At 39.5% G+C, this 20,269-nt stretch overlaps 1 protein-coding gene across 1 annotated transcript in view; it reads right to left on the bottom strand.

Annotated features, from left to right (window-relative positions):
* Positions 1 to 20,269, bottom strand: part of Arid2 (AT-rich interaction domain 2) — a 146,959-nt gene that overhangs the window by 38,021 nt on the left and 88,669 nt on the right. Inside the window, exons 7-15 of the mRNA XM_075960458.1 lie at positions 16,845 to 16,911; positions 16,497 to 16,747; positions 16,076 to 16,172; positions 15,784 to 15,993; positions 14,745 to 14,912; positions 11,890 to 11,971; positions 9,585 to 9,719; positions 4,895 to 5,091; positions 1,701 to 4,540 (exon numbers count right to left, since the gene is read on the bottom strand). Coding sequence (XP_075816573.1) covers positions 1,701 to 4,540; positions 4,895 to 5,091; positions 9,585 to 9,719; positions 11,890 to 11,971; positions 14,745 to 14,912; positions 15,784 to 15,993; positions 16,076 to 16,172; positions 16,497 to 16,747; positions 16,845 to 16,911 — 4,047 coding nt within the window. The remainder of the gene's footprint in view (positions 1 to 1,700; positions 4,541 to 4,894; positions 5,092 to 9,584; positions 9,720 to 11,889; positions 11,972 to 14,744; positions 14,913 to 15,783; positions 15,994 to 16,075; positions 16,173 to 16,496; positions 16,748 to 16,844; positions 16,912 to 20,269) is intronic.

The following is a 20,269-nucleotide window of genomic DNA, read 5'->3' as shown; positions in this document are numbered from 1 at the left end:
AACTCACAAGAGCCAGTTTCTGAACACAAAATCAAGCCAGTCGATATTCCACCATGGCTTGTAGCCCTGTCCCGTGCTGAGGAGCTACTGCCAGTTGATGGCTGCTTGAAGAGTCATTTTTCCTCAGAAATGTGGCATCTGGAATGGGTTGCTCATACTCTGGATGATTCTATGTTCATATGCATACGGGTACTATTAATTAGACTCAGTGGGTTATAAAAAGAGATGGGTCCAAGCACAGTGGGTAAAAGATGAGACCCCTCTCATATGATATGATTCAAAAACGTATAAAATCATCAAAGAACATTAAAATGCTCTATTTTGGACTCTTGTAAGCTAACAATTTAAATAATGAACAAAATGGCATTAAACCAAGGCCTAAAAATAAAACCTTGAGAATGAATAAGGAGATTTAAGAATCTGGGTAACAGTGAGATTGGTTCCTCAGGAGTAAGCAGGCTCTTAAGATGGCCCAACAACTGTCATTAACACTGGACTTGGGTTGTAAAGTCCGTCCCATATATCTAGCCCATATAAGTGCTTCATCTTATATATGGGGCTGAAGTAGACCTGAACCATTATGGGATGTCTACCTGAAGCAGACACTATATTAAACACCACACAAAGGAAGCTTTTGTTTTTATCATGTTCACAGACCTCATGCATACTTCATCTCTTTTCTTGCAACCAAGTATCAACTTTGGAGATAAGAGGCTTTGGTACAGTCTAAGTATTGAACCCAGTTATTGGATAGGCAAAACAAGCCACTCACACTACCACTCAGTTATACTCTCAACTCAGAACACAGCTTTTTTTAAAATGGATTGTGTTCTCATAGGAAATTAGTAGAGTTTAGTACAAAATGTTTCAGATCAGTAACAAAATGCATGATTTTAATGGCCTGAGCCATCTGCATATAACTAATATGGTTAAAATTTTAGTATTTGTGCCCTAAACTGATCATTTAGTAACACTAATGTCTTCTATACAATAGTTTAAATAATTAAAATGTTAGATAAGACAAGTTTCTATAGTTGTAGAGAGAAATGATGTGAACAGGAGAGCAAAGCTCATGACTTAAGAGCTGGCTTCAGTCCTGGACAAGTTATTTGGCATCTGAGCTTTTACCTCTACTGCAGTGTGTAACAGTTCCCATGTTAATAGGATTCCTAAAGATTTGATGAGAAAATGGTGGGGTCCTAACACCAGTTAACATTACTGTTCTTGGTTACTGAGCTTAAGAACACACAAAATGAAGGTAAATTCCGTAACATTAGAGTTCTTAGAGACCCCAAGAGAAAAACAATCCATCAGATATATATATATATATATATATATATATATATATATATATATATATATATAATCAAGATGAACTAAGAAGTTCACATATAGTAAAAATTAAAAAAAATTCAACATTACATCATTTAAGTGAAAATGCTAACACGTGGCGTTATGAGTAAAAGTGCCTTAGAATTTTCTACCAATCACTGAGCATCCACCATCATGATGAAACACATAACTGAAAAAATTCTTACCTTGAATGCTAGAGTGAAGAACTGAAAACTGTTTATAAACAAGGAGCAGGGAAGTGTGAGTTGTTATGACCTGACACTCTAAATGCTTAAATTGAGACTTACATAGTCATTTCCCCTTCATGTTACAGGCACCATTTTCACGAGACAAACAAAAGGACTCACCTGTGGAACCGCACTCTGTATGTAGGGTGGTGGCTGCTGTTTCTGCTGAGCAGCACTTTCCATTGCCGCTTTAGCTACAGTGTTTGCGTTCACTCCTGCCGGTACAGCAACCATCGTTGCACTGCTGCCGGCATTGTTGGGGTCACTGATTGTAACAATTCTAACTCCTACTTTATTTGGAATTGCTGGGACTGCTTCCCTATCATTATCTTCTGCTGGCCTCTTTACAGTTTTGCATTCAGCTGTGCCATTTGTAGACCGAACATCAGATGATAGGGCAGAATGGGACACTCTAGATCCTGAGTGGGGGACGGCTAGGATTTGATGACCCTGTATAACAGGGGTTGTAGAATGTGGTGAGACAACCACACTTGGGCGTTGCTGAGGCACATCTGAATTCAAACTTGAAGCTAGAGGTCCATTAGGCAAATCAGTACCACTGACTTGCTGTGTTGCCACACTTGAAGCTTCCTGCATACTGCTTGTGGACGGTGACCCACCCAAAGTTAACACAGGTCCATTAGAAACTCTTTCTAATTGATCACCTTTGGCAGTATCTTGCTGAGTAGCATCTGAAGTCCCCTGCGGTTCTACTGGAGATATCTCACCATTTCCTACATGATTAGAAGTTTTGTGATTTGGAATGTTTTTACTTAAATGAGAACCATCTCCTTTATCAAAATCACAGATCCCATTAACGAGTGTTTTTTTCAAATCACTTTTTATATCCTGCATGTCCATTTGTTCTGAGTTCTGTTTTCCAGATGCTCCATTCTCACCTGGTTCCAAGGATGGCCCATTACTAATTAGTGAGCACTGATTAGTCTCACTTTGAATTTTCCCTGAGTTTGAAGGAGGTAGACTTGAGTCACTGTACTTTCTTCCATTTAAAAGACTTCCCACCTGTATCTCACTTTCACTTGTATCCCCATTGCTGGTGTTTGTAGTTCCTCGTCGGCAAGACGGATTCTCCATGACTTCAATTTTCCGTTCATGAACATGTAAACCTGTTGCTTCCTTTGCTTCCTCCTCCTTTTGGCAAATTATTTTATCGCCTTTGAATGGGGGGGTAGCAGTGGTACATGGTGATTGTCCAGCTGGAAGCGTTTGCACCTGAAGTCCAGCTCCCGCCTGTGCTCCGCTCATGCTAATTCCTGCTGGAGCAATGAGCTGAGCTGCATTTCCCTGACTCACAGTCGCAGTTGCAAAACTGGTATTTGGCACAACTGTAATGGTTACCTGGTTGCCAGAAGTCCCTTGGAAAATTGTTGCTGGGCTATTTGAGATCAGTGGACCCGGCAATATTTGTAAGTTCGAAATGGGCACAGTTTGCACTCCCCCTGTTGGTGGCATTGCACTTTGGACCAACTGAACATTTTGCTGTCCAACCAATAGCTGTTGAGCTGGAGTTTGCCCCTGCACTCCAAAACCAGCTGCTTGGTTATTGGCCACCTGATAGACCACCTGAGGGCTAGGAGCTCTTGCATTGTTAGGGGGAGGAATCTGTGGTGCTGGGAGGATAAGCTTACCCCCTGGGGTTGATGGACCCCGCTTTGGAAGCAGCAGTTGTTTTATCAGACTAGACTCATTGGATGCAGGCTGGGCAACTCCTGCATTTGTTTGCTGGGGCTGAACTTGCATTTGTACTTGTTGTGGCTGTTGAACTTGTACCTGTACCTGCTGGGTGGGAGGTGCTGGTGAATGCTGCTGCTGTTGCTGCCTCTTCACAGACAGCATTTGACTGACAGTAGGAGGTGGCCCCTGTGATTGAAGAGTGGAAGATGATGACATGGCAGTAGGGACTTGGTTAGTAGTAGTTGGGACAGGTGATGGCGAAGAAGATGGAGTTATGTTTGGTTGCCCAGTTAGCTGAACTGTCTGACCAGCTGGGAGAGCTGCCGGATTAGCAAGAACAATTTGGTGAATGGCTGGTGCATAAGTTTGACCTTGTTGAGCTGGCTGGCTTACAATCACAACACTTTGCTGGGTTGGCTGCTGTGGTTGCTGAATAGGCTGTTGTACCACTGTTGGTGAAACTTGCTGAGAAGGAAGCGGTTTGGGTGCAATGTTCTGGAATCCGACCCTGGAGGGCTGTGGACTTGGAACACCAGCTATGGTAACCACCTGTCCTGTAGCTACCTGGAAATTCTGGACTGAAGTTGCTGAAACGATATTGGACGCTGAAGTTGTTACATACTGTGGGGGTGCTATGATAACAGTGTCTTGTGGCTGGCTACCAGCTGCTGTCTGCTGAGATGAAGTGTGCATAGGCTGTGGTGATGTGGTGATTAACTGTTGACCCTGTGAAACTGTAGACGTACATGCTGGTATGTTCTGTACTCTTCCAAATATATGACTCTGTGGTACAGTTTGCTGAATTACTGTAACAGGAGTGCCTGAAGGTATCTGTCCTGGTACCACTGTATGCAATGACGATGGCTGTGGCATCACAGAGGGATGGTGAAGCAATGTCTGAGAATTCACAACTGTAACAGGTTGTGGCCCTGTACTATGATTCTGAACCACAGAACTCTGTGCAGGTCCTCCTCCAAGAGCAACACTCACAGGAACTGCTGTCTGGGGCATAGAATTCTGAATTACTGTTGCCTTAACGACCTCACAAGGGATTGGAGCTTTATTCTGAATGACAGTCACTGGAGCATTTTGTTGCTGGTGGGTATGAACTGAAGGATTTGGCGGAATTCTAGAAACAGTCTGTGCCACAGTATGAACACCTTGTACTGGAAAAGACATTTGTGTTGCGGTCAAATTCGAAGATTGATTGGTAACAGGAGTCCTCTGAAAATGATTTCCTACAACTTGCGATCCATGAGGGATTCCTGTAGTATGGGAAAAAGGAAAGTTCCAAGTGAAATGACTGCAGAAGCCAAATTTCTTTTTAATTAATACAAAAGGGCGGGTGTTAAGAAATTAATGCCCCCAAAAGAGGAAACATTCGAGCATGACAACACCCATGAGAAGCACTGCAAAAAACACAGGGCATAGTCATCACTTAATATACATAACATGCATTTAAATTCTGGTCATACACAAGCAATACTTAAAAAAACTGAAAAACTTGAGTGAGTATGCTGCCTTTTGCCTGTTAATCCCACTTTCAGGAGGATCCCAAGATTGAGGCCAGCGAAGACCTGCCTATGAATACAATAAATATTAAAAATTAAAATTAATACCTGCAGGTGAAGGAGCTGGAGATATATCAGCAACAGAATCAACACGGACAACAGGAGTGGAAACTGGCTGTTGCTGATAGTACATCTGGATGGGGAGTGGAATAGCCCTCCGCTTCACTCCTATTACATGGATATGTGCCTGTCCACTGTTACTGGAATCCTCCACTCTCTTCACTGTATGATTTGGAAAAACTGTTCTGTAAAATAACACATACTCAATTATGAAAACCAGCAAAAGAACACAATACCGCCTCCAGTAATGCTTAGAGCACTGCCACTGCTGTTAGTGTATGGACCACGTGCTTCACAACGTAAGATTCTACTAGTGTATGGACCAGTGTGCTTCACAACGTAAGATTCTACTAGTGTATGGACCAACGTGCTTCACAGCGTAAGATTCTACTAGTGTATGGACCAGTGTGCTTCACAGCATAAGATTCTACTAGTGTATGGACCAGTGTGCTTCACAGCATAAGATTCTACTAGTGTATGGACCACGTGCTTCACAGCATAAGATTCTACTAGTGTATGGACCAGTGTGCTTCACAGCATAAGATTCTACTAGTGTATGGACCACGTGCTTCACAACATAAGATTCTACTAGTGTATGGACCAGTGTGCTTCACAACGTAAGATTCTACTAGTGTATGGACCAGTGTGATTCACAACGTAAGATTCTACTAGTGTATGGACCAGTGTGCTTCACAACGTAAGATTCTACTAGTGTATGGACCACGTGCTTCACAGCATAAGATTCTACTAGTGTATGGACCAGTGTGCTTCACAGCATAAGATTCTACTAGTGTATGGACCAACGTGCTTCACAGCATAAGATTCTACTAGTGTATGGACCAGTGTGCTTCACAACGTAAGATTCTACTAGTGTATGGACCAACGTGCTTCAGAGCGTAAGATTCTACTAGTGTATGGACCAGTGTGCTTCACAGCATAAGATTCTACTAGTGTATGGACCAGTGTGCTTCACAGCATAAGATTCTACTAGTGTATGGACCACGTGCTTCACAGCATAAGATTCTACTAGTGTATGGACCACGTGCTTCACAATGTAAGATTCTACTAGTGTATGGACCAGTGTGCTTCACAGCATAAGATTCTACTAGTGTATGGACCAGTGTGCTTCACAGCATAAGATTCTACTAGTGTATGGACCAGTGTGCTTCACAGCATAAGATTCTACTAGTGTATGGACCACGTGCTTCACAGCATAAGATTCTACTAGTGTATGGACCAGTGTGCTTCACAGCATAAGATTCTACTAGTGTATGGACCAGTGTGCTTCACAGCATAAGATTCTACTAGTTTATGGACCAACGTGCTTCACAGCATAAGATTCTACTAGTGTATGGACCAGTGTGCCTCCCAACGTAAGATTCTACTAGTGTATGGACCACGTGCTTCACAGCGTAAGATTCTACTAGTGTATGGACCAGTGTGCTTCACAACGTAAGATTCTACTAGTGTATGGACCACGTGCTTCACAACATAAGATTCTACTAATGTATGGACCATGTGCTTCACAACGTAAGATTCTACTAGTGTATGGACCAGTGTGCTTCACAACGTAAGATTCTACTAGTGTATGGACCAACGTGCTTCACAGCATAAGATTCTACTAGTGTATGGACCAGTGTGCTTCACAACGTAAGATTCTACTAGTGTATGGACCAACGTGCTTCACAGCGTAAGATTCTACTAGTGTATGGACCAACGTGCTTCACAACATAAGATTCTACTAGTGTATGGACCACGTGCTTCACAGCATAAGATTCTACTAGTGTATGGACCAGTGTGCTTCACAATGTAAGATTCTACTAGTGTATGGACCAGTGTGATTCACAACGTAAGATTCTACTAGTGTATGGACCAACGTGCTTCACAACATAAGATTCTACTAGTGTATGGACCACGTGCTTCACAGCATAAGATTCTACTAGTGTATGGACCAGTGTGCTTCACAACGTAAGATTCTACTAGTGTATGGACCAACGTGCTTCACAACCTAAGATTCTACTAGTGTATGGACCAGTGTGCTTCACAACGTAAGATTCTACTAGTGTATGGACCAACGTGCTTCACAACGTAAGATTCTACTAGTGTATGGACCACGTGCTTCACAGCATAAGATTCTACTAGTGTATGGACCAGTGTGCTTCACAGAATAAGATTCTACTAGTGTATGGACCAACGTGCTTCACAGCATAAGATTCTACTAGTGTATGGACCAGTGTGCTTCACAACGTAAGATTCTACTAGTGTATGGACCAATGTGCTTCACAGCGTAAGATTCTACTAGTGTATGGACCAGTGTGCTTCACAGCATAAGATTCTACTAGTGTATGGACCAGTGTGCTTCACAGCATAAGATTCTACTAGTGTATGGACCACGTGCTTCACAGCATAAGATTCTACTAGTGTATGGACCACGTGCTTCACAATGTAAGATTCTACTAGTGTATGGACCAGTGTGCTTCACAGCATAAGATTCTACTAGTGTATGGACCAGTGTGCTTCACAGCATAAGATTCTACTAGTGTATGGACCAGTGTGCTTCACAGCATAAGATTCTACTAGTGTATGGACCACGTGCTTCACAGCATAAGATTCTACTAGTGTATGGACCAGTGTGCTTCACAGCATAAGATTCTACTAGTGTATGGACCAGTGTGCTTCACAACGTAAGATTCTACTAGTTTATGGACCAACGTGCTTCACAGCATAAGATTCTACTAGTGTATGGACCAGTGTGCCTCCCAACGTAAGATTCTACTAGTGTATGGACCACGTGCTTCACAGCGTAAGATTCTACTAGTGTATGGACCAGTGTGCTTCACAACGTAAGATTCTACTAGTGTATGGACCACGTGCTTCACAACATAAGATTCTACTAATGTATGGACCATGTGCTTCACAACGTAAGATTCTACTAGTGTATGGACCAGTGTGCTTCACAACGTAAGATTCTACTAGTGTATGGACCAACGTGCTTCACAGCATAAGATTCTACTAGTGTATGGACCAGTGTGCTTCACAACGTAAGATTCTACTAGTGTATGGACCAACGTGCTTCACAGCGTAAGATTCTACTAGTGTATGGACCAACGTGCTTCACAACATAAGATTCTACTAGTGTATGGACCACGTGCTTCACAGCATAAGATTCTACTAGTGTATGGACCAGTGTGCTTCACAATGTAAGATTCTACTAGTGTATGGACCAGTGTGATTCACAACGTAAGATTCTACTAGTGTATGGACCAACGTGCTTCACAACATAAGATTCTACTAGTGTATGGACCACGTGCTTCACAGCATAAGATTCTACTAGTGTATGGACCAGTGTGCTTCACAACGTAAGATTCTACTAGTGTATGGACCAACGTGCTTCACAACCTAAGATTCTACTAGTGTATGGACCAGTGTGCTTCACAACGTAAGATTCTACTAGTGTATGGACCAACGTGCTTCACAACGTAAGATTCTACTAGTGTATGGACCACGTGCTTCACAGCATAAGATTCTACTAGTGTATGGACCAGTGTGCTTCACAGAATAAGATTCTACTAGTATATGGACCACGTGCTTCACAGCATAAGATTCTACTAGTGTATGGACCACGTGCTTCACAGCATAAGATTCTACTAGTGTATGGACCAGTGTGATTCACAACGTAAGATTCTACTAGTGTATGGACCAGTGTGCTTCACAGCATAAGATTCTACTAGTGTATGGACCACGTGCTTCACAGCATAAGATTCTACTAGTGTATGGACCAACGTGCTTCACAGCATAAGATTCTACTAGTGTATGGACCACGTACTTCACAGCATAAGATTCTACTAGTGTATGGACCAGTGTGCTTCACAACATAAGATTCTACTAGTGTATGGACCAGTGTGCTTCACAACATAAGATTCTACTAGTGTATGGACCACGTGCTTCACAACGTAAGATTCTATTAGTGTATGGACCACGTGCTTCACAGCATAAGATTCTACTACTGTATGGACCAGTGTGGTTCACAATGTAAGATTCTGCAAGAGTGGAATGCAAACAAAGATATGTAGATGATTAATTCTCTAACTAAAAACCTTTTGTTATTAACAATGTTGGGTTTTAAGCAATTCCACATATAACCAGTTTAAAAACATATTTTTATGAATTTAGCAAAGTATCAAAAAATCTCATCGCTGGTCAGATACATATTAATTACATATTAGAATTCAAGACTTAAGAAGAACTATGTCAGCCGGGCGATGGTGGCGCACGCCTTTAATCCCAGCACTCAGGAGGCAGAGTCAGGAGGATCTCTGTGAGTTCGAGACCAGCCTGGTCTACAGAGCTAGTTCCAGGACAGGCTCCAAAGCCACAGAGAAACCGTGTCTCAAAAAACCAAAAAAAAAAAAAAAAAAAAAAAGGAAGAAGAAGAAGAAGAACTATGTCTTCAACATGCCAAAGTAAATAGGAGAAAAAGGACAATTTGATTTCTTTTCTTTCTTTGATAAACCTCACCCTGCTTCAGCACTGTGACTTTACTTAAGCCTCCACTGCACAAACAACGTGTGGGCAAGTTCAAGCAATGGAGATGCACAAGTCAGCCTTGTGGTGTTCTCTCTAGTGTGCAAAAGCAACCAACATGAATGAACTTCACTTTGAAAACCATGCACTTTACCTCAGGCACCTGTAAAACCCAGTTGATGTGAGGATGCCTCCACGAGCTAATTTACTACAAGTTGAGAGATACTCAGAATACATTTCTGCTCGCGAGACTGAACAATCTGGATTTACTTCAAAATGAGCATTTAGCCTAAAAAAAGAGAGAGATTAAGGCATTATATAAAACTGGAAACCCTATCTTTAGCTATATTAAAAGATAATGTTATACTAATACTTCAAACTAACCACATTTTACTACATCATACGTCAGGAGTAAAAAATACACACTGGGTTTTTGACAGATTTAATGAAACAGACCAATTGCTTATCACACAGCAGTATTATAAACCAGCCACAGCCACATCTCAGCACAGGAAGGAAGGTCTGTTAGCAGCAAATGTTCTCTAAGAAGAAGTGTTACCCAATGGTTATTTGCTGGTGTACCTGTCTTGCAATAATTCCTAATCAAAGATTACATACTATGCACTAAGATCAAGGAAATAGTGGGAAACTGAACTCACTTTTTCTTTGCTCCTGGATCAAATTTCTTCAGCCACGAGTCACCAAAGCTTTTTTCAACTATGCCATCAAACAACGACATACTACAAACTGCCACTCTCATCTCAAAACACTTCCACTTGCTACTTGATAACAAACTAACATATACTTCTGTTTAGAGTAACTTCCATCTATAGGAATATAAGTAAGTGTGATAAGCAATTGGTCTGTTTCATTAAATCTGTCAAAAACCCAGTGTGTATTTTTTACTTCTGACGTATGATGTAGTAAAATGTAGTTAATTTGAAGTATTAGTATAATACATTATCTTTTAATATAGCTAATTATATAGGATTAGAAATCTAGTTAGCTTTGTAAATTCTCTTTCCAGAACTCACTTTGCAAAATAGGCCAACTTGTTTCTTTCTTTTTTAAAAAAAATATTTATTTATTTATTTATTATGTATACAATATTCTGTCTGTGTGTCTGCCTGCAGCCAGAAGAGGGCATCAGATCTCATTTCAGATGGTTGTGAGCCACCATGTGGTTGCTGGGAATTGAACTCAGGACCTTTGGAAGAGCAGGCAATGCTCTTAACCGCTGAGCCATCTCTCCAGCCCCCCAACTTGTTTCTTATATATTTCATCAAATAGTAACAATGATAAAATATTTTCTTTCCTCCTTGTCAGAAAGTGGCAGGAATATAACTGGGATGTGAAAAGTCTGCATGCACACACACACACATGGTTTAATGTGGTGGTGGTTTGTGTTCTTTTCAACTTTCACAATCCTCTGTGGCCTCAGAGTTCAAGAGCAGACAGAAAACATCATTTACTTTGTTTTGTACCGCAGAAGGCTAATAAATCCCACTGGCATTACAAGAGTCCTCAAGAATAAAGGGTTAATGTGCAACAATCCAGAAAGAAGGTGAAAAAAAAGCAGACTGAGATATTGGAAACCAAAACCTGGTCAGAACAGAGCACAGCAGTCTGGGAGCACGAAAACAGCACCACAGCACAGTGACAGGAGTCTGGGCTGGACACGACAATGGAGGATGGGAGAGGAGTTTTCAAGTGGTCACATAAACAAGGTCTGCACAGCTCCCACCAGAGCCTCGGCAGCTCTGCACATGCTTTGCTCAGAGCGGCTGAGATTAGATGACACCATCTTCTCAAGGAGGCAGTACTGTCAAGTTGTTTATCTTAAGGTAGACACACCAGCTATTCTATCATGTGATTAATTCTCCCTTATTAATCATGGAAAGAAAGCTGGACTACCTTTAAATAAGAAGTTTTGCTTTAAGCCAGGTGTGCTGGCAGCTGCCTGTAACCTCTGTACTTGAGAGGCAGTACACATTCAAGGATACCCTGGGCTACACAGGAAGGACCTGCCTCAAACACAAAAACAAAATCAAAGAAGATATTTATCAAATAAAAAAAAAACTGGTTCTACTTTTTTCAACACTAGTCCAATTTAGTTTTAACAAAATAATTTGACTAGATTACTTTCTACTGACAAATATTATTTCCTACAATGAAAAAAAAAATTTTTAGCACAAATTCTATTGCAGAGGCATTAAATGTCATAATTTAAAGACATTCCAGTTAGGCTGTTTGAATTTATAAATTTTTGATGAATTTTTTTCTTTCAAATCATGCCAAAGTCTAGGTGAGATGACTTACACACTTAGACCTGACTAAATTACAAACTCAGACCTACTCTTACTAAGAGCTGCTGGGTCACAAAGGAACCCGTTTCTTTCCTGGTGCTTTGTTCTTCCCAAGGATTTTAAAGCTGTGACAGGAACAAGTAAGTCACTTACCACTGACAAGCAAACTTTTCACTATCTATTTCCACTATTCCTGGAGGTGGAGCGGCATGCTGTGTTACAACTGTTCTGGAAGCTAAAGAAAAGATACATTAGTATATCACTTAAAAAATGTGGTCAGTATATGCTACATTCATGAGCACTGAACCGGTTCTTATTTATAAAGAATATCTTCTACAAAGGTATGGAAATACATGGGGAAAAAAACACAAAAAATTAGAGAAAGAAAGCAAAGTGAGCATATATTATATCAGATATTGTTTTAGATTCTTCCTATTTTGCTTAGCCTAATGGATAATTAGTTACTAGCAATATAAACTATTTTTCCCATCCTCAGAAACTGACTGAATACTTTATATATTTATTATTTTCCCAGTTCTTTGTTGTGTAGTTACAGGGAAGAAAATCAAGTCACAAAGTGATTAAAATAGAACCAGGCCTGAGTAAAGCGGCGGACCTGCGTGGAAGGAGTGCAGTCTGGTGGCAGTGTGCTTGCCTAACCTAGGTACAATGCCTTCATTCAGTCTCAGTACTGCAGTCAATAAATAAACAAGTGAACAAACAGAAAGGCTAATACCGCCAGCTTGATAAACATCTGTCAGCTGTTGCACAATGCATTAAAAACAATAAATTCATTTTTTAAAAAGATGAGTATTAATTCTATAGAATTTCTAGATTAAGATGGAACAGAAAGCAAGAGAGTTACCAATTCAAGGCTAGCCTTGGCCTCATGAAAAGACCTATTTCAAAAAACAAGCACAGAAATTTTGCTTCATATAAATAATAAAAATTAGCTTTGTGGGGGTAGACCCCGAGTGTGTGCTGGCACATTCACAGCCAATGCTTGAGCCCAAGCACTAACAGCAGCATGTTCTACCCCAGCTTTATTAGTTTGGTTTTGTGGCACACATTTTCATGTATTAAGTGAGGGAAATCTGTACCATCAAGATTTTTAGAAGAATGGAATCAAAACATATGATACAAGGCACTTTATAAATATCAGAAGCAGCACACTGAAATATAGTAATGTTCAATATTGAATACTACTTCAATTTTCTTAGCCCAGTGATCCACATCAATAGCATCAGCATCTCACATGAACTTGTTAGAAATGAAAGTTCACAGGTCCCACCTGACTAGAAAATTCAGAACTCTGTGCTATACATATGCCTTCAGATGATTCTAATCAGCATGATTTATAACAATGTCTTGTACATACCTTTTTAGAAATAAAACCTATCTTAAGAGGAAGCAACAAGTCAAGCATTTCATAATTCTTTGGTTTTTAACAAGAAGAAAGAAAGCAAAAAAAAGGGAGAGAGGGAGGGAGACAGACAAACAACAAAAAAGAAGAGAGCTATAGTTGCCAGATGAACAATAAAAATAAGCTTAATATTTTTTGGATGATTGTTTAAAAAAATTCAAAGATTCTAAGTTCTCTCCTTGTCCATTCATTGGCATGACCTAGATTGTCAACTTGTATCTTTAATGCAAACTCAGGGGTCACACAGGTGGCCAGGCTAATCTACATGGGTCACAAAGCACAACCAAGTCTTAAATGGGAAAGGGACTGCTAGTGATGAGAGAGGGTTAGAAGAATGGAAGGAGAAAAAACAGGGAATAATCAGAATACATTGTTTACACAGAAAATGTCATCAATTTAAAAAGAAGAGAAAACAGGATCAATGCTGGTTCCGCTCCATTCTAGCAATAACAGTGCACATCCACACATATGCTGCATGGATAGCTCTGGGCCCTGAGAACACTTCCAAACACCTCACTTTGCACTTAAAGATTATTTAGAAACAAAGCCTGTGCTTACTCTTGTCTGATGTACTACTTACTACTGAAACTTGTCATTATAAAACAAACTTCTAAAAAGAGTTTTATAAAGAAACAAACATTTACCAAGTGTACTTTAAGGTTGGGAACATGTAAAGTGATGGAAAGAGACTCCAAGCATAAGCCATTACAGTAGGAAAAGGATTATGAGGCCACAAGGGTGAGGACAAAGTAAAGGAGGGTTGTCCACAGTAGGTGACATTGTGAAAGCATTTCTGTCTTTTTGGCAAGGATGTTAGGATTGAACTCAGGTTGTGCTGCCATGGATGTGCTTTGACACTGACCCAAATTCTTAGTCTATACACATTTGAAAAAATGGTTTATGGCATCAAAATTCTAATAGCTATAAAGAACACGGTATTATTTTTAAAAGAAAATATACTTTTTGCAATTATTTAAATTATGATGAAATAAAGATGCTGACCTAAAAACAGCTAAAAAACTTTCATGATGATGAAGAAGGCAAAGTTTCAAGATAATCATTCCGTAAGAGAGCAGTACTACACCGCAGAAGTGTCTCGCTACAAAGAATAGCCAAGTGAATGCTCTCCAGCTCAAAGTTAATTCTCTCAGTCTCTAAAGTCCTCCTTCCACCTCTGTGATTCACTTACTACCTAAGTGAATAATCTACAGGTCATTAATGCTTACCTGTCTTCATTAGACAAATGAGAGAGCTAGAGGGTAATACACAAATAACTTGCTCAGGAATATACAGATCCCATGAATAAAACCACAAAAAAATAGGCACTGATTGCTTATACATCACTCATATTTCGTTAATTGTTCTGAATCTGCCTCCTCTATTTTATCTAGTCCTCCCTCAGTGCTCACCTTGATCTTGCTGTACCTATAATATAGGCTAGCTATGAAATCTGAAGTAATATAAGTCTTCTTTAGCCAACTCTTTCTAAACATTACTTCTTTGCATTGCACATTTGAATTTACCCTAAGTATTAAATCTTACACACCCATAAGCATATTGAAAAAGAACATATGAAAACACTAACCTGGGCCAGATGCTACATGGGCCTGGGTTTGGACCTGCTCTATAGCTTGGGGCCTAATTTCAGATAAAACTTGATGACTGGAGCTTGGATGTTCAACGAGTTTCACTGCAGCTAGTGCATCAGGGCCAAACATCTGAATGTCCATAGAAACCAGACACACTAGCATATCTAAAATTAAAGGAGAGGAATTAGTTAATAATATTATAAATCAACGTCAGAATTATGGGTGAACTATTAAGAAAAGAGAAGCAGTCCAATCTCTAAAAATAATTTAGTATCTGAGGAAGAAACTAGATGTCTTGATTTTTAAAATGTTTCCAAAGTAATTCTGATATGTGTCCAGATTTGGGAATCACTGATATGAAAACTGATCTTTTAATTTCTCAATAACATCATCTTTAAGTTAAATCTTTATTAACCTTGATCTAAGTGTTCATCCCTACGAAAGGCAGAATGCTAACATAGCATGTCAGTGAGTATATCTAAACTAGTAAGGGTGCACGGGTCAACTCACTGCTCTCTAAGACAGTGCCGCTGTGAGCACGTGCAGAACCAAAAGGAAACTCGTCTCATTTGAGCCACTTACTAACCATCACTGATGACTGTCTGCATAGGGAAGTTCTGAAGGAGTCGGGCACAGCGGCGCTGTTAGCTTAGATCTGACTTACAATAGGATCATACTGACAGCTACAAAATCAAGTTTGTCATACAGCAGATGTTCCTTATCATCTAAAAGGTTTACGTAAAGTTGCATGTCTGAGGGAGTAATAACTTTTCAACACTACACAATAAATCCTCAATGCCAAAGTTTCCACACCATATCGTATTGGTTTTCCTCAATAAAGAAAATACTTGTGCCAAAGATGTAGTTCAGTTGGTAGAGTGTTTATCTAGCATGCACAAAACCCTGGGTCTCATCCCCAGCAAGGTGGTGGCTCACACCTGTAATGTCAACATTCGGGAGATGGTTTTGAGCCCAGCTCAGGCTACGTAAGACCCTGTCTCAAAAACTAAAATAAAACTGTTGATGTAGTCTTACCTATGCTCTTTTCTACTTTCGCAATCTTTGTGCAGGCAATGTCTCCCATCTCAGTGAGCATGTAGAGCACCTCTAGTGTGGAGGTTACAAGTAGCACGTCAGGCAAAGTGAGGTGACAAATTATCTCTCTGTATGAGTCTTGATCCACATATTCACAAATCAACACACCATTATCTTCTGCTTTGCAAAGATTTCCCAAAATTTCCATGCCTGCAAGAACACATATGTTTTGTTTTTGAAATAAATAATAAAGTTTGTTCACATGAAATAATAAAAAAAATTGAGTTCTCACCCCTCATCTTTAAAAACCTATCCCTTGACATTAGGCATTTTGTAACAGTATGGAACATCAGATGAGTAGTTTTGAAATCAACAGGGTCCAATAAAAGCTGGAAGAAAGAAAGGACACCATCACTGAGCTATGCTTCTTCCCAAACTGTGCATTTTAAACTTAATAAAAATGAACAAGACAACATTGTATTACTTTAAAAATATAAGTGACATGGAAACAGTTATCATTAAATTTGTAGTATCATTTCAAATGCACCCCCCCCCCAGAAATATGACTCTTCTACACCACCTTTCAGCCACAAATATACATAACCATTTAAAATTTGGCAAATATAGGCAGATACAGAATGTAACATTTCAAAATTTTAAAGTAAATGTGGATAAAAACAAAAAGACATGTTAAGGAAATGCCACATGCTTACCTCAGCTGCAATATTTCCTAACGTGTCAAGGCCTAATTGCCTTAATGAAATAAAATGACTATGAGCAGAGAGTAAGAGGAAACGAAGACAGGTGCGATTAGCTGCCAAGAGCTTCACATTGCCCTCCTCAAAGGAAAGGTTCCGCAGAATCACTGCAATCTGAAGTACCCGCTGTCCTTCAATGTCATTAATGCCCAGCTTTCGAGGTGGATGAAATAAAGATTCCCAAATCCATTCTCCTGATGTATCTTCTGCAACAAAAAATACAAATTTCCCTGAAGCTGCTATTTCATTTATTATTGTTATTCTAAAAGTAAGTAATAAACTGACCTGTGCTGACTGACTTACCATGAGACTTGTTTCTGTCAGAAATTAGGTCACGCACTTCATTGTCATCAACAATGTCTTTCCAAAACTGTAATGAGAAATGATGATGATTTAAAACAAATATTATATTACTTTGATAAATGTTACATAAAACAAAACTAGATTTTTAAACTATTTTTACATTCCTGTGGATTGTGTTACAACCTATGGATTTTTTTTTTGACATAACCACTTGCTTTTCACGCAGCTTAATAAAAAATTTTTATAGACCAAAAGTTCTTAATCTGGGCCCACAGAATCTTGTAAGGTATCTGGGAATTTGGATGGGGAAGAAAAATGGCATCCTTAATATTCTTAAGTGGATTCAAGCATTTCTTCAGTGGTTTCTTCCCCTACAGGTATTATCTACCAAAGCACAGCGAGATTAGAAGCACCTGTGATTTCTCAACCACAAGAATCGCACATATTTTCAGGTTGTCTTACAACTATGCAAACTGTGATTTATGCAGATCAATACATGTAAACTGCATCTATAACTTGTGTTATTATCACAGTGCCCATCTTTACAGGCTCTTCTGATACACAGAGTACACTGGCAGGGTGGATGTTTAAGTTGCTTTCCAGTGTTTCCACTTTGAACTTTACATAGAAAGAGATGAGTCCAAACCTACAAACTGTTAAGACAGTCTTTCAGGACTTACACTGTTCTATTCTACAAAATTCCAGTTTGTCAAGGCTTGTGACCCTAACGTAGGTATAACAGTGGAAGTGGTTCCTGTTCCATTCTAAAGGCTGAAATGCACACACTGAGGTAACTGAGTTTTGGAAACAAAGTGTTTTTGATTTTGAGGTTATCAGTATGAATAAAGGTTTCCAGGCCGCACCAGACCACTGAGGATCTACCACACAAACAAAAGGTCTTGAGGTATTTGGTAACAACAGAAAAGAACTAAGTTATTAAAGAAATACAAAGTTCAATAGTCAATTTAAAAAAAAGAACAAAAAACAAGAAAACAGTAAATAATGAAGATACCAGATGTGGAAATCAGAATGATCATGGATAGTAAGTAGCTCCAAAGAAATAAAAGACTGAGCATTTTGGCAAAGGAATGGAAACTAAAAGAAACAAACAAATTCCAGAACTACAAAACAATAACTGAGTTTAAAAAGTCAAGAAATGGGCTTAACAACTGACAATTGTCAAAAGTGAACACAGAAAGTTTGAATTTTAAAGAAAAAAAGATGACCATAAAAAGGTCTGTGAGAAACTACCTTAGCGGGAGGAAAGTCAGAACAAAGTAGGCTGGGTTTTAAGGAAAGAGATTTTCTAAATAAATTAAAGTTCTAAGCTGCAGAATGAAGAAATACTATCTCAAAGAAACTAAATAAAAGTGTAGGGATGTAAAACTTCTTAAAAAGAAAGACAAAGAAACAATCAATGCAGGCAGACAAGAAAGACAGAGAACTTTAAAGTGACAGCAGAGTTTGTGGAACCCAGAAGACTTAGGGAACAGAAAAGTAGTGGAACAAGGATTTTAGGGGAAATGGTCTGATGGAGCAATGGGTACCGGTGTACCAACTTCCCATGAACTAACATGCATGGAAAGTGTTTTCACGATTGGACAACAGGTGTGCACGACTGAGAGTCCTGAAATAAAGGAGCAAAGGGTTGCACACCCATCACCCACAATTCTATCTGTACTTTATTTCTGGGCTAAGACATCCAAACAGAAAGAAACTCAAGAGACAGTGACTGCTAACATGAGCAGATTGTTTCGGCTTACTTCAAACCAATGCAGAAAGCATCTGAAAGCCAATCTCTAGAAATGAGGAACCATGTAGCAAAAGCTCCACAAATCTAGTAGGGTACCAAAGTTGTACCTCTGTACGGTAATATTCCACACAACAGGAAAAACATGGAAACAACACTACAGAGGTACGACAGAAGTTCAGAGAACAGAGAAAATATATAAACCGAGCTAATTCAACAGAATTCCTACAGATACCAAACACTGGGTAAGATTAATCTACACATATTATGGTACAAGTCTTCAGTGGCCCTTAATCTCCATGTATTCAAGACTTGGTCCCTGCAGGGAGAGGGTGGTATTGGCAGGCTGCAGAGAGCTTTGTGGGATGGGGTCAAGTAAAAGCTTTTTTTTTTTTTCCGAGACAGGGTTTCTCTGTGGTTTTGGAGCCTGTCCTGGAACTAGCTCTTATAGACCAGGCTGGTCTCGAACTCACAGAGATCTGCCTGCCTCTGCCTCCCGAGTGCTGGGATTAAAGGCATGCGCCACCACCGCCCAGCTAGTAAAAGCTTTTTAAATCACTGTGAGCATGCTCCCAAAAGGGACTGTGGTACCCTGCTCCTTTGTGTTCATTCTTAGTTCCTGGAGATGAGGGAGGAAATTTGCCCCACATATTATACTGTACAGATGTGTTAAATTAGCACAGCACCAAGGCCACTCAGATGTCATTGAGTATAAACTAAAATAACCCTGTCCCTTATGAGGTCATTATCTCCAGGGTCTTACACATGTTAGGAATTCTACTACAGCCATTCTTGGAGGTAGAGCTGATGCTGTAGGGATACAAAGCTGACTTTCAAAAACAAAACAAACAAAACTTTGCTGCAACAAGGCTAAAGCCAATGCAGCTACAGAGTTAAACCAAGTAACAGCTAAGAACCTCTAAGAAGAAAATTAAAATTCTCTAAAAGAAACCAAAATGTAGACTTCGTGATGTAATACACACAAATATCTCTAACTGAAAAAAAAATAAAAAACTTACTAGACATAAGAAACTAGGAAACCTGACTAATTATCAAGACCCAAAGAAACAAAAAAAAAAATTTTTCAGCAAGACTAGTTCTTAAATAAGAAAGTTTAGAGAATAGACAAGGCTTAAAAAAAAACTATATTGCCGGGCGGTGGTGGTGCACGCCTTTAATCCCAGCACTCGGGAGGCAGAGGCAGGCGGATCTCTGTGAATTCGAGACCAGCCTGGTCTATAAGAGCTAGTTCCAGGACAGGCTCCAAAACCACAGAGAAACCCTGTCTCGAAAAACAAAAACAAAAAAAAAACTATATTAACAAACATACTCGAAAGGACTTAAAAAGAAAAGATAAAGGAAAAATAATAAAAATGATAAAAACATGATAAGGAAAAAATAGATAATAAACCACATGGAAACTTTAAAACTGGGCTGGAGAGATGGCTCAGTGGCTGCTCTTCCAGGAGATCCAGGCTCAATTCAAGCTCACAATCGTAATAACTCTGATGCCCTCTTCATAGGCAACACACACACACACACACACACACACACACACACACACACGGAGAGCGAGAGCATAAAGATAACATTCAAGAAAACACTCATATCCAAAGAAATAAACCTCAATTAAAAATCTTAAAGTTTTAACTAGAAATGAAAATAAATTACAAGA

Source organism: Microtus pennsylvanicus, chromosome 2 (genome assembly GCF_037038515.1).
Source record: "Microtus pennsylvanicus isolate mMicPen1 chromosome 2, mMicPen1.hap1, whole genome shotgun sequence".
Lineage (NCBI taxonomy): Eukaryota > Metazoa > Chordata > Mammalia > Rodentia > Cricetidae > Microtus > Microtus pennsylvanicus.
This window is presented reverse-complemented; position numbering and strand designations above follow the sequence as displayed.